The following is a 19,923-nucleotide window of genomic DNA, read 5'->3' as shown; positions in this document are numbered from 1 at the left end:
AGCAGGAATTTAGTCTCTTTTTTTGTTTTCCCCTCCCTACAAAAAAAAAAATGACAGCACCCCTACTTTCAGCTTGCTGCCTTTCCTGAGGTTACTGTGTGAGCTTACCTCATGTTTGCTGTTTGTTTTTGGGCTCAGCCTGCAATAGTAATCAAGGCCAAATATTTGCTCAAATGAAGTGCCTCTGTGGTTCTCATTCCAGAGAGCTGGCTAAGGACAAAGTGAAACTAGCTTGAAATATTCTAGTATGCCCAAGAGATGCTAGGAACAAGGGATTTTTCCAGTGCTGTAGAAAGTCATCCAGATTCCCATTGTAGCTTTGTTGTGGGAACTGCAGGGGAACTAACTCGTTTATAGCCTGCCGCAATTAAAGGCACCGCTTCTCTTTGCAAGAAACCAAAGTCAGCCCAGTCAAAGCCAAATTTTGGGACCATTCTATCAGGCTACAACGAGAAAGAAGACTCAGTGTGAAGTTACGCAAGCATTCATTCTCTGTCTTCTGCAAGACTGAAGCCCACATTTTTCTGATAAGAGGAGGCTACATCCTTTGTGCTTGCAAGTCAGCGGCAGGTCTTATAAACACACCCACAGATTCTCAGCGTAACATATTGCAAGCTCTGTGTGTCTGGAGCCAGTGCATGCTTTGCTCAACAACCCCCCTTTCATTTCTGCCAAGATTCCCTCCCACATTTGGGACTTTTTTCCTGCTCCCTTGAGAGCTGTCAGCTCCTCCGGCTGTCAGTGTGAACTGCTCTCTACAGCTTTCCTGGTCTGCTCTGCCTTTGGAAATGTTTGGGCCAGTGCAGGAAGCTGGGCACAAAGAAGATCCCTGCACTACCCTCCTTCTCAGCCCTGTGTTTGGGTCGGGTGGATGGACCAGAAGACTGAACTGACAGCGCTGGCACAGAAGGCAGAAAATTAGTCGGGACTTACTAAGGCGTTAGCTTTGTAGGATGTGAGAAAATACCAACAGAGATACATGAGGTGCCATCACTGTGGGAAACCACCTTTTAGCTGAGGTGCAGATGAGCTTCATTTAACAGTCACCTTCTCTCCCATTTATCAGAGCATCATTTCTTGGGATTATTCTGGAACAAAAAAAGCAACTCACTGGGCATCCTATGTGTTTGTGTAACACACAATTCCTGTCAAAAATCCACCTCACTGAGGAGTAGCAGGCTACCAAGCTGCCCCACTGCAGGCTATCACCTGCTCTGCAATATTTCTCAGCCACCAAGAGACAGGAAAGTGTTAGAGGAATCAAACCTACAGGACAGAAGTGCTCAGGGACTTCTAAATTCTCTACATGAGGTAGCAGCTTGTGTTAGGCTGGGATGTAAGGAGTCCTGCATGCACTGCTGCCTTCTGCACTGGAAAAAAAAAAAAAAAGTAGTTTTTTTGTGGAAGAAAATGTTTGGACTTTGAGTTACAGACCAAGCGTGATACAAATCCAAAGCACAAAATAAGAAGATAGCTCTGCTCTCTTATACCTTGTAGGTCAAGGCATTCAACCCATGGTAAATCCTGTCCACTCCCTCCTTGTCTTTTCTGTTTACGCATGGAGTAAAAGCATCCTTAAACCTCTTGCTACTCTACCATTCTCCTGATTACAGCTGCATCTAACATTGAACTTGAAACACACACCTGTACATAAGTTTGCGGCTAATTGCAAGACAGCACAGAGGCCTATAATTCTTTGACTCTTTATAGAGGAATGTACATGTATAAAAGCCTTTTGAATTTTCATAAGCCGCCCCTTAGATGTGGGATAGCAAAACACAAAAAGATGAAAACAAGATGCTCACCCGATGATTCAGCTTTCCTGCAAAGTTTCTTCTAACAGCCACCATAACCCTGAAAATAATCATCCCAGACCCTTTTTCCTGTGGGCTGAAAACACATCAGCAATGAGAATCATAATTTAAGTGTTTTGTTCCTACTAGGAATCCATGAGAAAGAGGTTTGCATTACACGGAGAAAAAAGAATCATATGCAGGAAAGGAAGGTATGTGTAAGTTTGGGTTTTGTTGTGTTTTTTTTTTTTTTTTTAATTTAAGGAATGCTAAATCAGGTTTGGCTTTGCTAGGGGACATACCAGCTGTCTCCAAGCTGTTTTTATTATGATCTCTCTTGCACCTTAATTGAGAAAGCAGGGTGTGGAAGTTTCAACAAAGGCTCCCCTTTGTAGTGTGTTAATTAGGCACAGGAGTTAACAAAACCCCTCAGTTATAAACAATTGCCTTTCCCCAGGCTTACTTTCATTTTCATGCTACTGCATTCTTACTAATTTTCTATTAGTTTTCCAGGATGGACAAGACTAATTTCTAAAATTAGTCTTCTAATTAGAAAAAAAAAAAAAACACCAAGCAGGAAAATATGTAAAGCATGAGAAAAAAAGTGATATAATTAGAAGGGCTTAAAGATGCCTTTTTTTGTGCCTCTTCAGGATACAGGAGCCCAAGGTCTTTTCAGATCACTGTAAAGTCTCCTTTAAAACTGAAAATCTAAATTATGGTCCCCTGGAAGTGACTCTGGGTCTAAATGCCTGGGGATGGGAAAGAATCTGATCTGGGTTTGCGTGCCCTGAAATGAGTGCTACCCTCAGCCCGGCAGGAGGAAGAAACGGAGGAAAGTGAGAGGGGCTGCGAGCTGGAGTTCCTCCAGACCCTCTCCATCCGTTCCATTTGCAAAGCAAAGTTTGCTTTAAAAAGAGGGCCCTGCTTAGCCCGCAGGACACCTTTTTGCCTGCCAGGGTCCTGGCTGGCTGCTCAGACCCAGAGACACACAACAGCTGGGAAGGGAGAGGCCCCTGCCCTCCTCCCTGCCAACTCTACGCTTCATCCCGATGGCAATGACCTCACCTCTTGGCACCGAGCTGTCCCCACCCGGGCACTGGTCCCCCTCCTCCTCCTCCTGCCTCCTGGCAAGGGAACGAAGAAACCCAGGGGCTTGGGGCAGTCATTCTGCCTCAAAAAGAGGTAATCCCAATGATGAAAAACTGTACTATAAGGACAACTGCCATCTTAACAGTGAATGTTTTACACCCTGTATCGGCATGAAACCTTTCACTCTGCTGCTCTCTAACCTTGTTCTCTTGAATTTCTGGAGAAAGGTTGAGCGAGGCTCTTAACCCACAGTATTGGGAGAAGCACGTTATGATTCAGTCTCCAGTCAGTGTCACACACCCCTTGTCGCCTGTGATAGAGGTCTTTGCCTAAGACCTTTACAACATAGAAGGCACCCAGATATTCAAGCGTAGATGTGGGGCTACATCTGTGTTCCCTGAAGGTTGCCCTTGCGTCCAAGGAGCTGCCCAGCAAGCAGGGAAGCAGTGTTTATGTGGGCTCTAGCTACAGTCCCAACAGGGTCTGTGTCTCCTGGCCTGCCAGCAGGCCTGCAACAGACTGTCTAGGGGAAAACTCATAATTCTGAGTGGCAGCTTCCCAAGCATAGCAGTTCTCATTGGGAACAACCTTGCCTCTCCTCTCTGGAAGAGACTGAGGATAGTCTAGTGAAGATAGGCATTCCCCCCTTTATTGCTGCACATCAAACCACAGTCCTCCTTTCTCATGGCGTTTCAGTAGCACAGACTGATTCTCAAGCCAAGATCAGCTCCTGTTGCTTTCCTCAAAGAGCTTTCAAGCTCAAAAGGACCAGACAAACTCAGTGTAAGAGAGCAATCAGAAGTAGAGAAAGGCTGAGACCAGCCCCAATGCCTGCAGCAGGTCCCAGGGTAGAGGATACTACCCCATCCGACCAGGTAAGTCAGGGAACCGAGGACCCCATAGCAGCACAGGGCTACCTCACACACGATGGAAAATGTTTACGCTGCTGTAGTTGGGGCCCACAGGAAACTTTTGGGAAGTGTCTGCTGGGTCTAAGACAGGAACCAAGAGAGTCAGTGCTTAAAATATGCACTGACAATGAATTGCTTCATTAGTTAGAGAAAAATTGAGAAGGGAGGGAAGGGGTAAAACTCAGCCACATCAGGAAACAGGCAGATAATTGTCTGGCAGATACACCAGGCCTCCTGACTGCTGGTCTAGGACTTTGCTGCTGCTCAGCCCACAGTGCCTTCCTCATCATAAGTTTCTCCTTCCAGGAGGCAGCAAAATCTCCTCTGCATTTAGGTGTTCCCCATGGGAACACACTGCATCTCAGAAAGGGCAGTATGCCCTCAGAAGATTTTTTTTTTTTTTTCCTAGAGAGAAAAGATGGGGGAAGATGGCCATTTAAAGGCTTACATGCCAAGCATAAGACCCTGAGGACAGCCTCCTCCTTGGACACGAACAGCAGGGGCTGCACGGCATGGCTAAGTCTCCCCCACCATGTTCCCCTGTGTGCCTCAGGTCCCCTGGGGCTGGGTAGGGTGGAGGGGACCCCACAAGAGAAGTGCCACAGCCATGCTATGGGATTAAGGCCAAGCTCAGCAAGGTGGTGCGATTCCTGCCTACATGCTGGTCAGCACAGCTCCTTCCCTCTCATGCAGTCCCCTGCCTGGGGGCATCCCCTCCTGTGGGATCTCACAGCCTGGAAAAGAAGCAAGCGGGAACATCTTCCATAGAGCTGCTTACAGTGTCTGCTAGCGTCTTGTTTTGCTCTGCTGTACTGTTTTTCTTTCTCCTCCTACACCTTCCCCTGTACATACGCTCTCAATTGAAAAATGAAAGTGCCACCCTTCAAACTAGGGAAACTTTTGGCCCATGAGCTGCTGAAGAAAGGCACACAGGCATGTGAGCTGCAGCCCCCCGCCCACAGCACTTTGTAACGCAAGTCTCAAGGAGGAGGCTTTCTACTCTTTGAACAGTCCAAGGCAAGGAGTTGTGCAGGGCAGAGCATCTGGAGAAGCTGGACCTCGTGGCCTGGGCTTGCACATCCGTGAGCAGAGACATGGGAAACGCTGCCCTTCTGGAGCTGGAGCGGGGAGGAGAGTGCTGGAAGCTGCAGGCAGGAAGAGTCTGACTTGGGAAGGTGCCCAGTCTTGCACAAAGTGAAGCAGGTAATGCTCATACAACTATTTATGGCTCTTTTTCGTTGTGACAACTGCAACCTTATATGGGCAAGAGTGCTCCACTGGAGACAGAGCTGCGGAGGTGGAGCCTCAAGGGGCACTCCTGATGCTTGCTCCCAGGCTATCTGCCTGCACAAGCTGCTGACCTCCTTCCCGGGAAAAACCCTGGGAACCCTCACTGAATCCAGCTGTTTAAATTTCAAACTACAAAACGACCCAGCTCCTCTCCCCTTTTCCCCCATACCTCCTACTAGTTGGATCTGTGGTGAAGCAGAAGTGTCTGCATTTGTAATGCTGTGGGTATCTGGAAGCACTGGGTTGGAGAGTCCCCCGCATCCGACGTGGGAAACCTATTCCCATCTGGTTGTGATGGTACTGAGAACCGGAAGAAAAAAAAAAAAAAGAAAAGAAAAAAACAAACAATCCTCCCCTCGGCCCCCCCAGTGTTGCTTGTCAGTGAGTGTGTGAAAGGCTGCAGCTGGCAAATCTGGTGCACAAACTCCATTGCAGATCCTTTTGCCTCTGGATGTTGTTCAAAGCCCCCCCCCAGTATCTCTGGCTGAGCTGCCAGTGTACGCATTGGGTTCTTACATGTTTCAACCCCATCTGATCCACTCAGCTGAACTACACTGGAAACTGCTTACAATTAAAACCAAACATAAACATGCTAAAAAAAAAAAAATGTCGCTGTCATCAGATAAGGTTGCTATGCACATAAAATTCCTGACGCAAGTTCATCAAACCAAGGACATGAAAAGTTAAGCCACATGCATACGGTGGCTGGGATGGGGAGCGGGGGGTACGGTGAACAGGGATTCAGGCTGTAACTCTGGTTTTGGGCCTGCTGCCAGCCTATAGGACATCATCCCACTGTGACTCAATTTCTCCCAATTGGAGGAAAAAAAAAAATTTAAAATATTATGTCACAGCACTCACCTCCTTCTGCGAACACTGGTGTGTGTCGGGAAGGAGCAGCAGGCGGGGAATAGCCGTGCCGCTTGCAAGATGCAGAAGGCTGACCTTCCAGAGGACAAAACAGACGCTGACAGCCAGCCCTCAGCAATCTTTACCAAAAACAGTCATATTTAGCACTCCAGGAGGCAGTTATCTCTGTTTTATAAGAGAGGAAACAGGCGCTGAGAGCTTCCTCTATAATACACTTCTTGTAGTTGTGGCTACGATCCAATCGCAGAAACACAGGGTTGAATAGGCTGGATGCTACCACATGGCCTTACCAGTTCTCAGCCACCCAGGTTTGCACAAAGGTCCAGGAGCTGCCAGAGGTAATGACCCTCCCTACCACATACTGACTTTTTATAGTTCTCAAGCCACATATTTTAAGAGCCAAGGGGGGCAGGAGCTGTGGGAGAGGTTCACAGGTGGAAGTGATTTCATGTGATCCCTCCCTCTCCTAAGCTTATCACAACAGCCACCCTTTATCTGCTTGCAGGCTGGCTGTGGTCCAAGAAAGAAGCTGTGCACCCTTTCCCTCCTGGGATGAGTGATGTGAGTTAGGTGAACCTGTGAGGGTGGAACATGATGTCCCTCCTCAGCCTCACAAGGGTCAGGTTTGGGGCTTGATGACTGCGTGAAGCCAACCCAAGTCTGAGCAGCTCCCGAAGAGGGGTCGTTCCCCTCTCTCCTCTGATCTTCACACTCCTACTGCCTGTCCCAGATGACACTGATCCAGCTGGAAACAAACTTGAACCTAAAGAGAGATGTTTCCAGCTTGATCATTTCCTTGGTACGCCTGACTACCTAGGTGCTAGAGAAGAGCTGGAAATGTATGGTCATGGTCAGCGAGGCATAAACTGATCAGAAACTATGAGGGAATCTCAGCCCAGGAGAGGTGAGAAAGCCTCCTTTCCAGTGATACCGTGAATTAATTTACTCCAGCTGTGTGGCTGGTCACAGGGGTTGTTATAGCATCCCACATGCAAATGGTTGCAATCAGACTCTGAATTAAGGAATCCTGTTGTCAAACATGTAAGATTACCAAAGTCACAGCATCGTTTAGTGTAGGAGGTAACTTTGGAGGTCTCCAGTCCAACCACCTGCTCGGAGCAGGACCAGCCTTAAAGTTAGGTCAGGGTGCTCAGGGCCATAGCCAGCTGGGTTTTGAAAATCTCTGAGGATGGGAAATCCACAATCTCTGGTTTTGTCTCTTGTCGTTTTCCTGACCACCTCTGGCAATCTGTCTCTACCTTCTGCATAACCCTGTTTGAGTAATAGAAGACAGCGGTTAGATATCCCCCCTCACAAGCCTTCTCTTCTCTTTGCAAACCAACCCAGCTCCCTCAGCCCCTGCTCATGTGTCAGATGATCCAGCCCCCTGGCCAGCTTCATCCTCCTCCGTTGGAGTTGCTCCAGTTTCTTAATGTTCCTCTTGCAAATGTGAAGGACCGTCGTGAAGCAGCCTGAGGAATTGTCCGTCTCACCTTCTGGAAGAGCACAGGTCTTTGCCTACTTGTAAAAGTACGAGTATTTGTGTTTGTTGGGGTGTGCGTGCACCGTACCAGCGTATGTCAGTGTGTGTACACAGTGTCACACAGGGAGTCGGTGCATCCGCCTATCATGTAAATATTGGCTCAGAAGTTTACGTCATTAAAAATGGGTGCAAATTCACTCAAGTCTGGGGAGCTGTGCCGATTTCTGTGAGCAGAGCTGTACTGCAGGTACTGCGTGAATGCCGTCCGTATGCCTGCCCAGGGATGTCTGTGCACCATCCTTCTCCTTCAGCAGCTCTGCACCTTAGCAGGCACAGATCCTCCTTCCCATTGTTATCAGAGAAGATGTTTACAGTCAGGTCTAAATCTGGTCAGGTAGCTTCTCAATTACTCACCTCTCAGCTATTACTCTGCTTCAGTAACCCTGAAGATCGAGGAGACAGGGTGTACCAGGCGGTAGCTAGGACTGGAAGACAGCAGAAATCATGTTCTGCTCTGGTGATGTTGCCGGAGGGCAATGCATCACTGCTCTGATGTCATAACTGTGAGGCACAACCTTCAGAGCGTAAAAAAGAACAGTCATTACTCAGTGGGCCAGCAGGTGATTTCAGAGGAGCCAAGTGAGAAGGGCGACCTCAAAACTTTTGCCTGCTTGCTGTCTTGGGGATAATGGTAGGCAAAAATGATGTGTAACTGCAAATCAGCGGTGCCTTTTGCAATATCAGGATTGCGGCGTGATGAGCAATCCCTCTGAAGTCTTCATAAAAGATGGGAAATGGGGAAAGCTGAGATGAGCTCCAGGCTGTGGATGGGGGAAATGCACTGCAAAGATAGGAGGTGTCAGGTACAAGGCTGACAGCTGGGTCATGGGCGTGATCTGCAGACAAGGAGGGAGGCAGGAATAGGGCATCTCTGTGCTGTCGTGCTGAGTGTGCGGCTCAGGTCCACCTTACACAGCTGAAAACCCCATCAGGAGGAGTCCCTGGAGAGGGGGCTTTGGAGCAGGTCAGTGCGGGCCACGCTGTGGTTCCTGCGGTGTAGATGGACTGGGCAGGGTAGAGCCAGGGCTGGATCAGCGGCTACAGAGGCTGCAGCAGAATGAGAAAGCCCGAGAGTGCTGGGTCTCAACCGGTCACATCCACCCCTCATTTTGCAGCAACAACTGCCATCAAACGTCTCTCATAAGGAGTTTGGTGCTGCAGCCCAGGGTGCCTGGATGTCTGACACAGAAGGACAAGGGGTGCCAGGTAAAGACCTCCTCGGTGTTAAGCTCCAAGCCAGAGCTGTGGGCTTACAAAGAAGAGGAAGCGAAGCAATGTAGTCTGCTGTGAGGAATAGAGATGTAAGCCTGGGTTAACGTAGGGTGAGGTGCTCAAAAGACTGGCCCAGTTCAGAATCAGACAAAGTTTGCTCCCCAGCTATAGAAGGTTATTACAGAAATGTGATAAATCAAGTTTTTACTACAAGCCAAGGACAAGAATCACCAGCTGTTCCTGTCACCCAGCTCCCGTTAGTCAGAAATAATTTGGGGACTGCCCTAGGTGGGATGAGCAAAAGGCAGTCAGGTCAGGTTTGAAAGTCAAAGCTCGTTCCAGGGATCAACAACTCCTTTTAAGACCCTTTGGTAAATCCCAAAGCAAGGCAGTGAGGTAAAATATAAACTCAGCTGACCTTCCCCATCCTCTGGACCTACTGGTACCAGCTGGGGGAAAGCCGTGTCTGCGCCACCACTGCTGGATATAGGTTAGAGGGCCCAAAATACGTGCACAGCCACCGTAAGCCATGGGACTTTGTTCTCTGCCCAGGGCACGGTGGCCTGTCCCTCCCAGCTCTGCAGACCAGTATCTCACCAGGCTTATCTGGTCGCGTGCCCTCCTCCCTCCCCAGCCGTACCCCTAGGGCCAGGTTTTCCTGCTTCACCCCAAATGCTTACTTTTATTATTTTAAAACAAAGAGAGTTGTGTCTGTTTTGATTTCCAGAAGAAGGTTAGAGGGAGATCAGAGCTGACATCTGGGCTGGAGATAACATTCCCGTCTAATTAGCAAGCCCTGAATAATGAGGGGTTTCCTGTCCCATCCCCCTGCCCCGGTATGGAAGAGGGCAGAGCCAGGGGAGGCCGGGGCAGAAATGGGGCAGGAGACCCCCCCATTAGGCAGCATTTTGTTTCCTAGTGCCCTCAGCTCGAGCTCATGGGGGCGGATAGGTGCCCATGGGTGACGACTGGAGGCTGCCCCTCCTTCATCTTTGTGTGGGCACCATTTGCAGGCGCTCAGCCTCTGAGGACTCGTTTTCCAAGGAATCAGCCACAGCTTTCCAAAATGCCAATGGCGCTGCCAGTCACCCCCCAAGCCTATTGCCCGGGGAGAGCCTGTTCTGCGAAGCAGGGGTTAGGGATTTAAACAGCCTGGGTGCTACACGTACCGCTGTATGTATGGCAAGAGAAGACACCGGCAGACATGGTGTTGGTGGGAGGCACAGATGAGATGCCCGCTGAGGTCCCCAGAGCCATCCGCTGCCCTCCCCTCAGTCTAGGGAGCTGTACATGGGCAGCTCCATCCCCGCTCTCGGGAATCGGGTCATTTATCAGGGCGGCGCAGCCCGTCGGGCTGACACGATGCAGCTGTTTGTGCGCAGCAGCATCACAAAGAGGAAGGAGCCGTGGCGGGAGCCAGCTTTGGCCGGGATGCTGGGCTGGGGGGGCAAAGGGGCAGCAGTGCTGGGGAGACCCAGTTTGTGAGCGCTCCTGCAATTTGTAGACATATCCATCACCAGCAGACACTGGAATAAAGCCTGGCTCAGCTGGGAGAGAGGTTCCCCAGCTGAATCACCCTGGGCTCTGTGCCGTCCCTGCAGTTGCCCCACCGTGGGCTGGCTGTGCCCAGCCAGCGCTTGCAAAACCCCATGAGATCACGGGTGCAGGCGAGGATGGCGGGGGGGTGAACACTGCAGCCAGGTGCTCTCCAGGTGAGATTACAACACCGGGCGCATCTGCTCCACGCAAAACCCCGGCTGACACCCCTTAGCAGAGCCGGTGACACACCAACCCGCCTGCCCCGTCAGCCCCGTGGTGGGGGGATTTGCTGCCGGTAGCCTCCAACGCACGGCTGCCCTCGACGGAAATGCCGCAGCCTGTTGATTCCTTGGAGGGGACATGACATGACATGAGGGTTCATTCCCGGCCTCGGTATAAAACACCACGGAGGGAAGGAAAAAGGAGGCAAGGGAACAAGAGATTTAATGCTGGTAGGGCTCAGCTGCCGTGCCCCTGGCTGCAGACTGGAGAAGATGAGACTGAAAACCGTGCCCTTGGGTCCGCTGTGTGCAGTTGGCCACCACGGGCTGGGCACAGTGTCACAGGGAGGCACGGCATCGCCGGGGAGATGACAGCAACCTAAGGAGTTTGCTCGTGGACACGGCCACATGCTGCCAGCTTCTGTGCTGCAGGCTCCACTGAGACCAGTAGCGATGGGTCCCTCGTGTTCCCACATCGTTTTGTCTCAAGGGTGCTGCCAGCTTCTGCCTTCCTCTTCAACGCCAGGCAGATTAAGAAAACCCCAAACGTGCTTCCTCTGAGTGTCACCAAGAAAACCCAAACTGAGAACAGAACTTGAGCCCAGGGCCAGGGAAAGGGGAATGGGAACTAACCAGGGCCCAGACAGGTACAAGGGGGTTGATGTGCTGCGCGACCGCACGGTTTAGCATTAGCAATGCAGTGGCAAGTGTGACAGCAGCAACCTTTAATATTGCCCAAGCTCTATGAAAAGTCTCCATGGTCCTGCCAGGATCTTAGGGTAAAGCGCATGGGACCCGGCCTGGCTGGGAAGGGGAAGCTGGACCACCTCAGGCGGTGAGCAAAGCTGGAAGAGCTAAGCTGAAGGATCAGCCCCTTGAGAGCAAACCCAGTGAGTGAGAGAGAAGAACGCGAGGGTTTTGTCTTGCAGCTTCCTGCCAAAAACTGGCATGGCTGTAAACACGAGCGCAGAACAATGAGGTCTCCTGTCCCAGCAGCTGCTAAAGCCGTTACCTGGGGAGCTTCCTGCAATCAGCCAGTGGAAGGACAAAAAGGAGCTTCCCGCATGCTTTCCTGCAATTTGTCATATGCCTGATCTGCTCCGCTCAGTCCCTGCCACCCTCCCTCCCCCCGGAGCCGCCTGTCTCACGCTCCCACAAGAGGATGTGGTTACGAAGACCAACCTCTGGTGGGGAGCAGGCTCATCGTTCAGCCTTGCTTCTCCAAGCAGCAAGAAGTGCTTTTCTTTATGACTTCTGAGTCACCCGATAGCCTCCCCGCAGACAGTTATTTCCCCTGGGCTGGTTCTGCAGGCTCTGCGTGGACTTCCCTTGTGCCTGGGTCCCGGCACCCCAGAGAGACCCGCAGCTCTCTGCAGGTCCTCTCCGCCTGCCATGTGTTGCAGCTCCAGGATGCTGCCATCGGCTTCCTTTTCAAACCGCCGCGCTTTTCCAAGGCGTTAATCTCTGGGTCTGAACGCTGCCACGCTAGATCTCTCCTCAAGGGTGAGTATTTTTAGAAAGTTTGAGCTCAGACCATGCAATCATTCCTGAGCCATGCCAGGATGAAAACAAAACAACCACTTTTGGCTGAACAATACCGACACGGAACAAAAAGCCACTGCAAATGGGGTTTTTCAGCATCACTCAAAACTAGCCGAGCTTTGAAAGATGAAACTTGCAGTCAAATAAAAAAAAAAAAGAAAGAAAAAAGGTTCCCAGTGAACAGAAAGAGCTTTTTGATAATTTACTTAAAAAGCCAGATTATAGCAAAATGATGTTATATAAATACCGGCAGGCGTGCCGGAGCTTGCATGCAGTACGGTGCTCCGTCTCCATCACAGCCGCTGTGCTACCCAGGCCCAGGGCCTTCGTCACCCGCTGGCTGCAGTGTGGTCAAAGCCACCTGCAAGGGAGCAGTCCCTGCACCCATGGCTTTGGGGAAACGTTATTGCCTCATGATGGAGCAAGAAAGTAACCTCGGGGGATGCAGCTCCTCTCCGTCCCGAGGCCGTGAAGCTACATGTGCAGAGCTGGCCGGGACAAACACCCTCTCGCTGGCAGCTGCGTGGGACAGGGATGGAGGAGTTGCAGCCACGTGGGTGGCTGGAGGTCACCATCGTCTCCGGAAACCACCGAAATCTCTGGTGCATTTTGTACCCTCTGGACAACTTGAAGTGGATGTTTCTGAGGACTCTCACTGCAAAAATTTCCTGTTTTTCAGTATTGCTCAACCACTCCTCCTCTCCTAGGAGAGATGGAGCCGGGGTGCCTTCAGCAGCAGAGGGATGAGTAGCGTGAGAAGGGTGCCGGGAGCTCAGCCTTGTCCTGAGTGGGAGAGCGAGCAGGCTGGCTCCTGTCCTCTTCCGTCAGCAGCTACGGCTGCTGGGGTCATCTGTGAACCCCAGAAGCTCCTGGCACTCTCCACAACAGAGAACAAGAGTATGGGTTGGATAAACACATATACACGTACAGGAATGTTACTTCACAGAAGCTGCAGGCCATGGAGAAAACCCAGTCAATTTTAGTGCATTTTTATTGTGGCTGTTTGGATTCTGAGGACCTCGGAAGTCGATGCGGGCAGACGGGAGGTTGGGTGCTGCTCTGTTGCCCGCGGCTGTCAGCTCTCCTCTGCCCACGGGGCACGAGCAGCTCCATCATCCCCCTGTAGCCTCTCCCCATGGGACCGGTTCCCCCATCTCACTGCCCAGCAAGAACCTCTTGCCGCCGGGAAGGCAACCACAGGGTTTCTCTCTGCTCCATCCCCACTGGGATGTGGGGTGCCACATTTTCAAGCTCTCCCTGGAGGTCTCTGGTTTCCACCCGTTTGGCTCCTCTGGGTGTAAGAAATTTGGGGTTTCCACTGCTGCTCCTGCCTCCATCCTTCCCTGGATGGTAGAATGCATGTTGAGATAAAAAAACCAACCAGGCATGGGGCAGCACAGCCCCCTTGGGCATCGCGCCCAGTCTGCGGCTACCACTTTCGCCATGATTTGCAGCCTCTGTTTTTTGCCTGAGAAAGGTTTTAAGGGGGAAAGTGTTGCTGAAGTTACAAAGCTGTAGAGGCAGAGAAACCACAAAGCTCACAAGCGCACCCCGTGTCCTTGAGAAGAGCGCCAGGAAGGCACCCACGTGTGATGATGGACTTGAGCCTGGGTGGGTTGCAGGGGCAGGTAACGAGGACGGGACTGTGTAACAGGTGATCGAGTTTGATTTAGGTCTGGAAGTTGAGCCTATGGTATTTTTATCTTATCTTTTTATTACTTAGGATATTGCAGCTGTGCAAGCTGTTATTCTTTAACTTGCAGGAAGCCAAAACTCACAGTGAGCACTTAATGCAATTCAGCAACAGTTTTAAACAACGCTGAGCTTAACCCTGCTGCTAACAGCCTTGCAGCGTTGGGGAATTTAATGGCCAATTCTGTCTGAATCCTGTAATTACTTAGCTGAGAAAAATGAGGGGGGGGGGAGCTCAAAGTGATTGACAAACTGTTAGGGCAAACAGCCTGGCCGGGATGGTGAAAGGCCCTGCCTGCCTACGGCAGTGTCCGTGGCAGCTGTTTCCCTGTTGACATGGAGCTGGTCTTTGTTTTGTTCTTTGCACAGAAGGAATCATATAATACGTTGATAAAGCAAAGGATTTACTGTCAATGTGGTTGAGCTTCTGAGGCCAGACCTCACTGGGGCCAAACCTAGCCAAAACCGTCCCCTTCAAAACTGTAGAGGACCACATATACACAGCCCTCCGCGTGCTGCAAGCCAGACAACCTGAATTTTCCATCCTCTACCGGCACGTGAAGCTGGAATTGGCAAAGCATCGCTAGCAGAGAAAGTAGAACAGCTCTCCCTCCTTGCAGGCATTCGCCGTGGCCCAGAGCAGTTGGAGGTTAACGTGGAGTGCAGCAGGCAGGAACAAACATCTTGGGGAAAGGAGCAGCTGCCTTAGGGCTCGATGCAAGTGTAAAGCCAAGAGAAACGAATGGAAAAATCTCCGCTTGCCTGGAATCGGGTGCCTTGGACAAGACTGTGAGGACAGAGGCACTGCGCCTGACCTTTGGGGGGATCTCGGCCTTGGGTTCAGAACATACTTGAGGAGGGAGAAGTGGGTTTAGCTGAGCTTTGCTCCCCTTGGGAAGGCACCAACAGCCATGTCCTCTTAAAATAACCACCAGGAACATTAGAAGCTGAGAAAGCTGCTGTAATATAGGCAGGCTTGGGCAGGAGAGAGCAAATTTTGAACAGATCAGAGGAGCATTTGATATGCTTAACTCCAAAAGGGAAAAACCAACTGCATCCTTGCAGGAGCAAGCAGAGAGGAAACATTTTCCCAGCTGACATGGAAAAAGTAGCTACTGCTGAGGAATTACCTATTGCTTCAGCTCTCTTCTCTCAGGAAAGACCAACGTTATATTCAGGTGGCATCCAAATTGCTATGCAACCACTCCATAAATACACCGCTGGTAGTGCTTCCTGCTTGTACCTCCTCTGTTATTAACAGCAGCTGTGGGAATCCCTGAGGCCTCCCCCAGCAGTCAGCAAACAGGGAGCTGCATTAAGATCCTGCCACCGAAAACATCCTTGCACTTTTAAGTCCTGTGGTGAAAACTGTGCAAAGCGCTCAGGGAATCTCAAGCTGCCCCCAAACCCCTTTCTCCCCTCCACCCGTTACGCTGTTTCTGAAGGATTTCCACAGGGCACCACATGTGCAGGTCTTCAGCATTTATCTCAAAGGAACAGTTACTGCTTTTACATAATGCACCCTAAAGCATGCTGGCACTTTAATAGCTAAATGGCACCTTAGCTCCACTTTTCCTTAGAAGGAAGTGATAAAATAGATTATTTATACTGCCCCTTCGTTACACAATGCAAAGTCACTGTGTTTTTTCCTGTTCTGTAGGATGGTGAAGCATGAAAGTTGACTATTGTCAGGTGCGTGACGCTGTTCCCCTACTTTTCCTGCTCATGCAGGAAAACGGAGAGAGTCTTTACTAGAAGTGTTTACAGGGCAGGACCACTGACACTGCAGGGGAAATTGCCTGGCCTGAAACATGAGTAGAACATGAGCAGTGTAGCTTCTGTAGTCTCCCAAATAATAAAAAAAAAAAAAGTCTTTTTTTTCTGATTGTAACTGACCAACAGTTCTGTACCAACTTACATCCCAGTGACATCGCCTCTAGCAGCACGTCAGGGTGAGATCAGCCCAGCCCGGACGAGGAGGTACCCATCTTGGGGGACCAGCACCATCTTGTCACCAGGTGATGGAACCAGGTCAGAGCAGTGATGCCTGCAGCACTGCGGTTGCAGCAGGACACGCAGGATGTGGATCGCCACTCCTCTGCTTCTTCAAAGGTCATAAATTGTTATTGCAAAGGTGCAGAAAAAAAAAATAAATTACCTCACTGCTTGTAACAACCGATGCCAGGGAGGTGAAATGGAGCAGAGCCAAAGCAGAGTTAAGAGTGATTGAACGAAACAGAAGCTGAGAAGGAAAAAAAAAAAAAAAAAAGCAGCTTGTACGTGGTTATTAAAACACTTGCAATGTTCTCATGCGGCTTAGATAAACAAACTGGAATTCAGCATTAGAGTAGGCATCAGCCCTGGTGCTGTACTCTGCCTACAAGTGCACGAGGAGGCTGGGAGCACTTAGAAGCCAGGTTGACTGGAAACAGGTGTATATGGGGAGGAGGAGGAAGAGATGGGAAAGGCTGAAGGCTGCTGGTGATACAAGCACACAACTGCCTCCCTTAGTCTAAAGGTCAGGGCAATTAAAGTCAAAAGACTGCCTTTTGGCAGGGCTCACCTGTGTGAGCAGATTTAATCATTCAGTAAGGGAGAGGGAGGCTCTCAGGCTCTTCGGGCAGGAAAGGAGTGAGAAAAGCATGGGGGGAGCGAGCAGAGCTCAGGTTCCTTCTGCGCAGCGAGCCGCTGTTCCTCTCTGCACAGGAGGCGAGTCCTTCCTCCAGCATCCCCGATCCGGCAGCACCCAAAGGGGTTCCTAGAAGCAGCACTGAAAGCCCTGACAAAGTAATCCACTTGTTTGGTTTTTGACACATTACCTTTCCGTAGGGATCAAGTCATAGCCTGCGCTCTCCCGACCCATCATTAGAAACCAGCCACTGTGCTGCTGATACTCCCTCTCACCCCTCTGGACAGACAAGGGACTTCCCTGTGATTTCTGAGAATCAAGTTTTATTCCCCAGCTAACAGCAGTGACCGATAAAGTTCTCTTTATTACAGACCTACAAAAGGAGATCCATAAAATACTTCTATTTTCTCTTATAAAATTATGACGGGAGCCCATAGATTTGTGGAGGAGGTGTACCTGTCCCAGCGACAGGAGGACAGAGGGACAAAGAGACAGGTTTCACAGACAAGGCAGAGGCATTCTCGGCTTTAAACAAACCCACCCAGGGCAGGTATGTACCCACATCCTGCAGGGAGCAGCTGCCCTCTGCTCTGGGCTATCAGATGCTAGGCAAAGAGAAAAACATTCCTCCTCTTAACTCAGCAGCAGCAGCTCTGCACGTCAGCTCTTTGCTGATAAACACAGGCTCCTAATTCCAGCCGCATTCCCCATTTTGAGAATAAGCAGCCCTGCTCCTCAGCACCCTTTACAACTACTGCTGCTCAAGAGAAGGGGGAGTGGGAGGGAAGGGTTACAACGTTGTCCATCTCCTAAAAACCCCAAAGCAGAAGAAAACCCCAGGTTGTACAAGGCAGGCAGTTCACGTGCCCCTCAGCTCTCCCAAGCAAAGAATGCACAACGTGGACGTGTCCAGAGGCAGAGGTACAGCCGCCCTTTTACTTCAGGCTCCGATGAGTTTCTTGAGGAATGCCTCCAGTTGATCCTCGTCCTTTATCCCCACAAACTTATCCACAACGTCTCCGTTCTTCATAGCCAGGACGGTTGGCACCGCTGACACCTGGGGGCAAGAGAAACAAGGAGACACAGGTGAGCAGAGGCTGTGGGGAGCCCAGCTGGACCTGGGCCCCAAATGCAGCTCTACAGAAGTGGCTAGAAGGGAGCTGAGTGTATGCTGCTCAAGGGTAACACGTCCTCTCGCAAAACACAGGCCAGCTGAGCTCCATGTTCCTCCTCTCCCTGTGGCCTCCTCTCTGCAGTGATTTACGTCGCACTGCTCAAGTCAAGGCCGAGCAGTTTTTTTGAGTTTACATGAGACCCAAAATTTTAAGGACAAAACCAAAGCTAATATAAAAACAAGGCAAAGCTCTTCCCCCCTCTCCAGTTCAAATTTGTCTTCTCCTTCCCTTTTGTCCTATCATAAGCAAACAAACCCAGTCTTTCACCAGGACACCTCTCAGACATGAAGACCTTTGGACATTTTATGGCCAGGATGTTATCAGACTGGACCTGTGTTCTTCTCCAGACAGGACTAGAGCTGAAGGAGGGTCCCACCCCCACAGGCAGATTTCTTGCTCCATCCTGTCACAGTAATAACAACCCCCTCCAACCCATCTTGCCTTTTCTGCTCCCATTTTCAATGGTTTAGCTGGTCACACACCAGTGGCTGTCCACTGCAGATCCCTGACGATTAAGTAAGAAGTGAAAAAGTCCCTCTGACCAGAGCCAGCAGGCAGTTACACTGCTTTTTTAGCTCAGAACAAAATTTTCTGGCGATTATCCAAGAGAACAGCAGTGGAAATGACAACACTCCCCAGGGACTTGCCAGCTGACCAGCGACAGAAGAGACCCTAGGGACACCATCAAGAGAGGGAACAACCAAAGCTCAGAGAGCTGCGGCGGTGAGAGATCTGGTTGTGTTTCTGACCCCACAGCTTCGGTGCCCTTACCTTTGCAAAGCCTCTCCCTGAAAACACGGCCTGTCCTTATCTCGCCTGTTGCCTCCCTGCCAGCCTGCGGGACCTTCCCGCATGCTCTGCCAGCCCCGCTGCCGGCAAGGATCTGCAAATCCTTCCTCGGGAAACCCGCCAGAAGGGCTGGCTTTTCTTCCCATCGGGAGCCTGAGATGAAAAGGACATTTTGTGCTTTCCTTCCCACCCGGCCAGTCCAGTATGGCTCCCCGCAGCCTCTCCTCCAGAGCTTGTGTGTCTCTCTTCTGAAGGGATGGAAGCGCCGGGGCTGCTGCAAGGCACGATCTTCAGCTCCTCCTAGTGACTGGTGGGAGTGGATCCGGAGGGTTTGGGCTCCAGCACTGGTGATGGTGCTGCCAACAGACTCCCTTGTGATTTTAGGGGTGAGAAAGGGCAGTACCAGCACTGCCTTCAACTGGTCTCTCCCTCCCTGAGAAGGGCAAAGCTCCACTGAGCCTCTCTCTGGTTTGCAAAGTGGGTTAATAACGAACAGCCCCAGCTCCATCCAAAAAACCAGCGTGCCCAACCAGCACCAGCAAGCATCAGGCTGTTACAGCCTGGGTGAGGAACCAGCAACTCCTTGAAGCACTACAGAGAAGCAGCTAACACCGAGTTACAGGGCCCTGCATGCTGACCAGCACACCCAGGAGCTTCACAAAGCCTCGATCCCTCCATCTCTTCCCCCTTCCGTGCTGGTGAGCAAACCCCGGGAAGGGGTGGCAGGTCTGGGGCTGGTGCTGCAGAGCTGGGTGAGAAGCAGGGGCACTGAGCAACCTGCCTCTGCCCAGAAAATGCAACGCTTTTAACGGCTTCCTTCCTGCTAGCTGCAGCAAGGGCAGCCCTGTAATGGAGCACGTACTTTGCTTTGCTGCTTGAGAAGCAAATGTCATGGGAATTTCTAGAATGCAAAGTTGGGGCCTTTTTTTTTTTTTTCTCCTTCATTTTTTTTTTGGGTCCCATCTGCACTGAACCTAAACAAACCCTTCTCCCTCAAGAGGATTTCTAGAGGAAAAAGCCAGGCTGCTTTTGATCAGCGCTGACCACACAGATAAACAAACGCGGCCATCCAGGCTATTCCTGACAGCACTTGTACCGAGGGAACGCTCTCCCATCTGAAACTGCGGCTTTTATACAAGCTTGGATGCCACGCAACGGAGCAGGGGGAAGAATTTCACCCAGGTTTCAGAATGAGGCATAACACAGGACCGAGCTCCGCCGATGAACGACCGTCCCCGTATCCAGCAGCTCTCCTGAGCCGCCCACCCGCAGCAGTTTCAGAAGGGGCTGCCCTTTCCCAGTGGCCATGTGTGCGGTCAACAGGCCAAGGCAAGAGATGAATCTAAAAAATTTTAAGAGACTGCAGATTAAACAAAAGTATTCCTTCTCCCTTTCTGCTCTTGGGGCCAGAGGTCAGGAGCAGGCTGGAGCAGCAGAGAAAGGCCACAACCAGAGATGAAAGGTGTTAGATAAAAGGAGGAATCCCCAGAGAAACAACTTTTGTTGTTTGGGCATAACCAGACGGGGAAGGGCACCGGGGACGTTTCTAGTCGCAGGAAATGTGTCCCCACTTCATGCTAAGCTGGGACACCTAAGAGCCAAGGGCAGATGGCAGCGCATGTGAA

At 50.8% G+C, this 19,923-nt stretch overlaps 1 protein-coding gene across 1 annotated transcript in view; it reads right to left on the bottom strand.

The window, feature by feature from the left end:
* Nucleotides 1-16,647: 16,647 nt before the first annotated feature.
* TXN2 (thioredoxin 2) overlaps nucleotides 16,648-19,923 on the bottom strand; it is a 7,704-nt gene continuing 4,428 nt past the window's right edge. Inside the window, exon 3 of the mRNA XM_009708365.1 lies at nucleotides 16,648-17,391. Coding sequence (XP_009706667.1) covers nucleotides 17,275-17,391 — 117 coding nt within the window. The 3' untranslated portion in view covers nucleotides 16,648-17,274. The remainder of the gene's footprint in view (nucleotides 17,392-19,923) is intronic.

This window comes from Cariama cristata, unplaced genomic scaffold, assembly GCF_000690535.1.
Source record: "Cariama cristata isolate BGI_N322 unplaced genomic scaffold, ASM69053v1 scaffold14149, whole genome shotgun sequence".
Taxonomy (NCBI): domain Eukaryota; kingdom Metazoa; phylum Chordata; class Aves; order Cariamiformes; family Cariamidae; genus Cariama; species Cariama cristata.
This window is presented reverse-complemented; position numbering and strand designations above follow the sequence as displayed.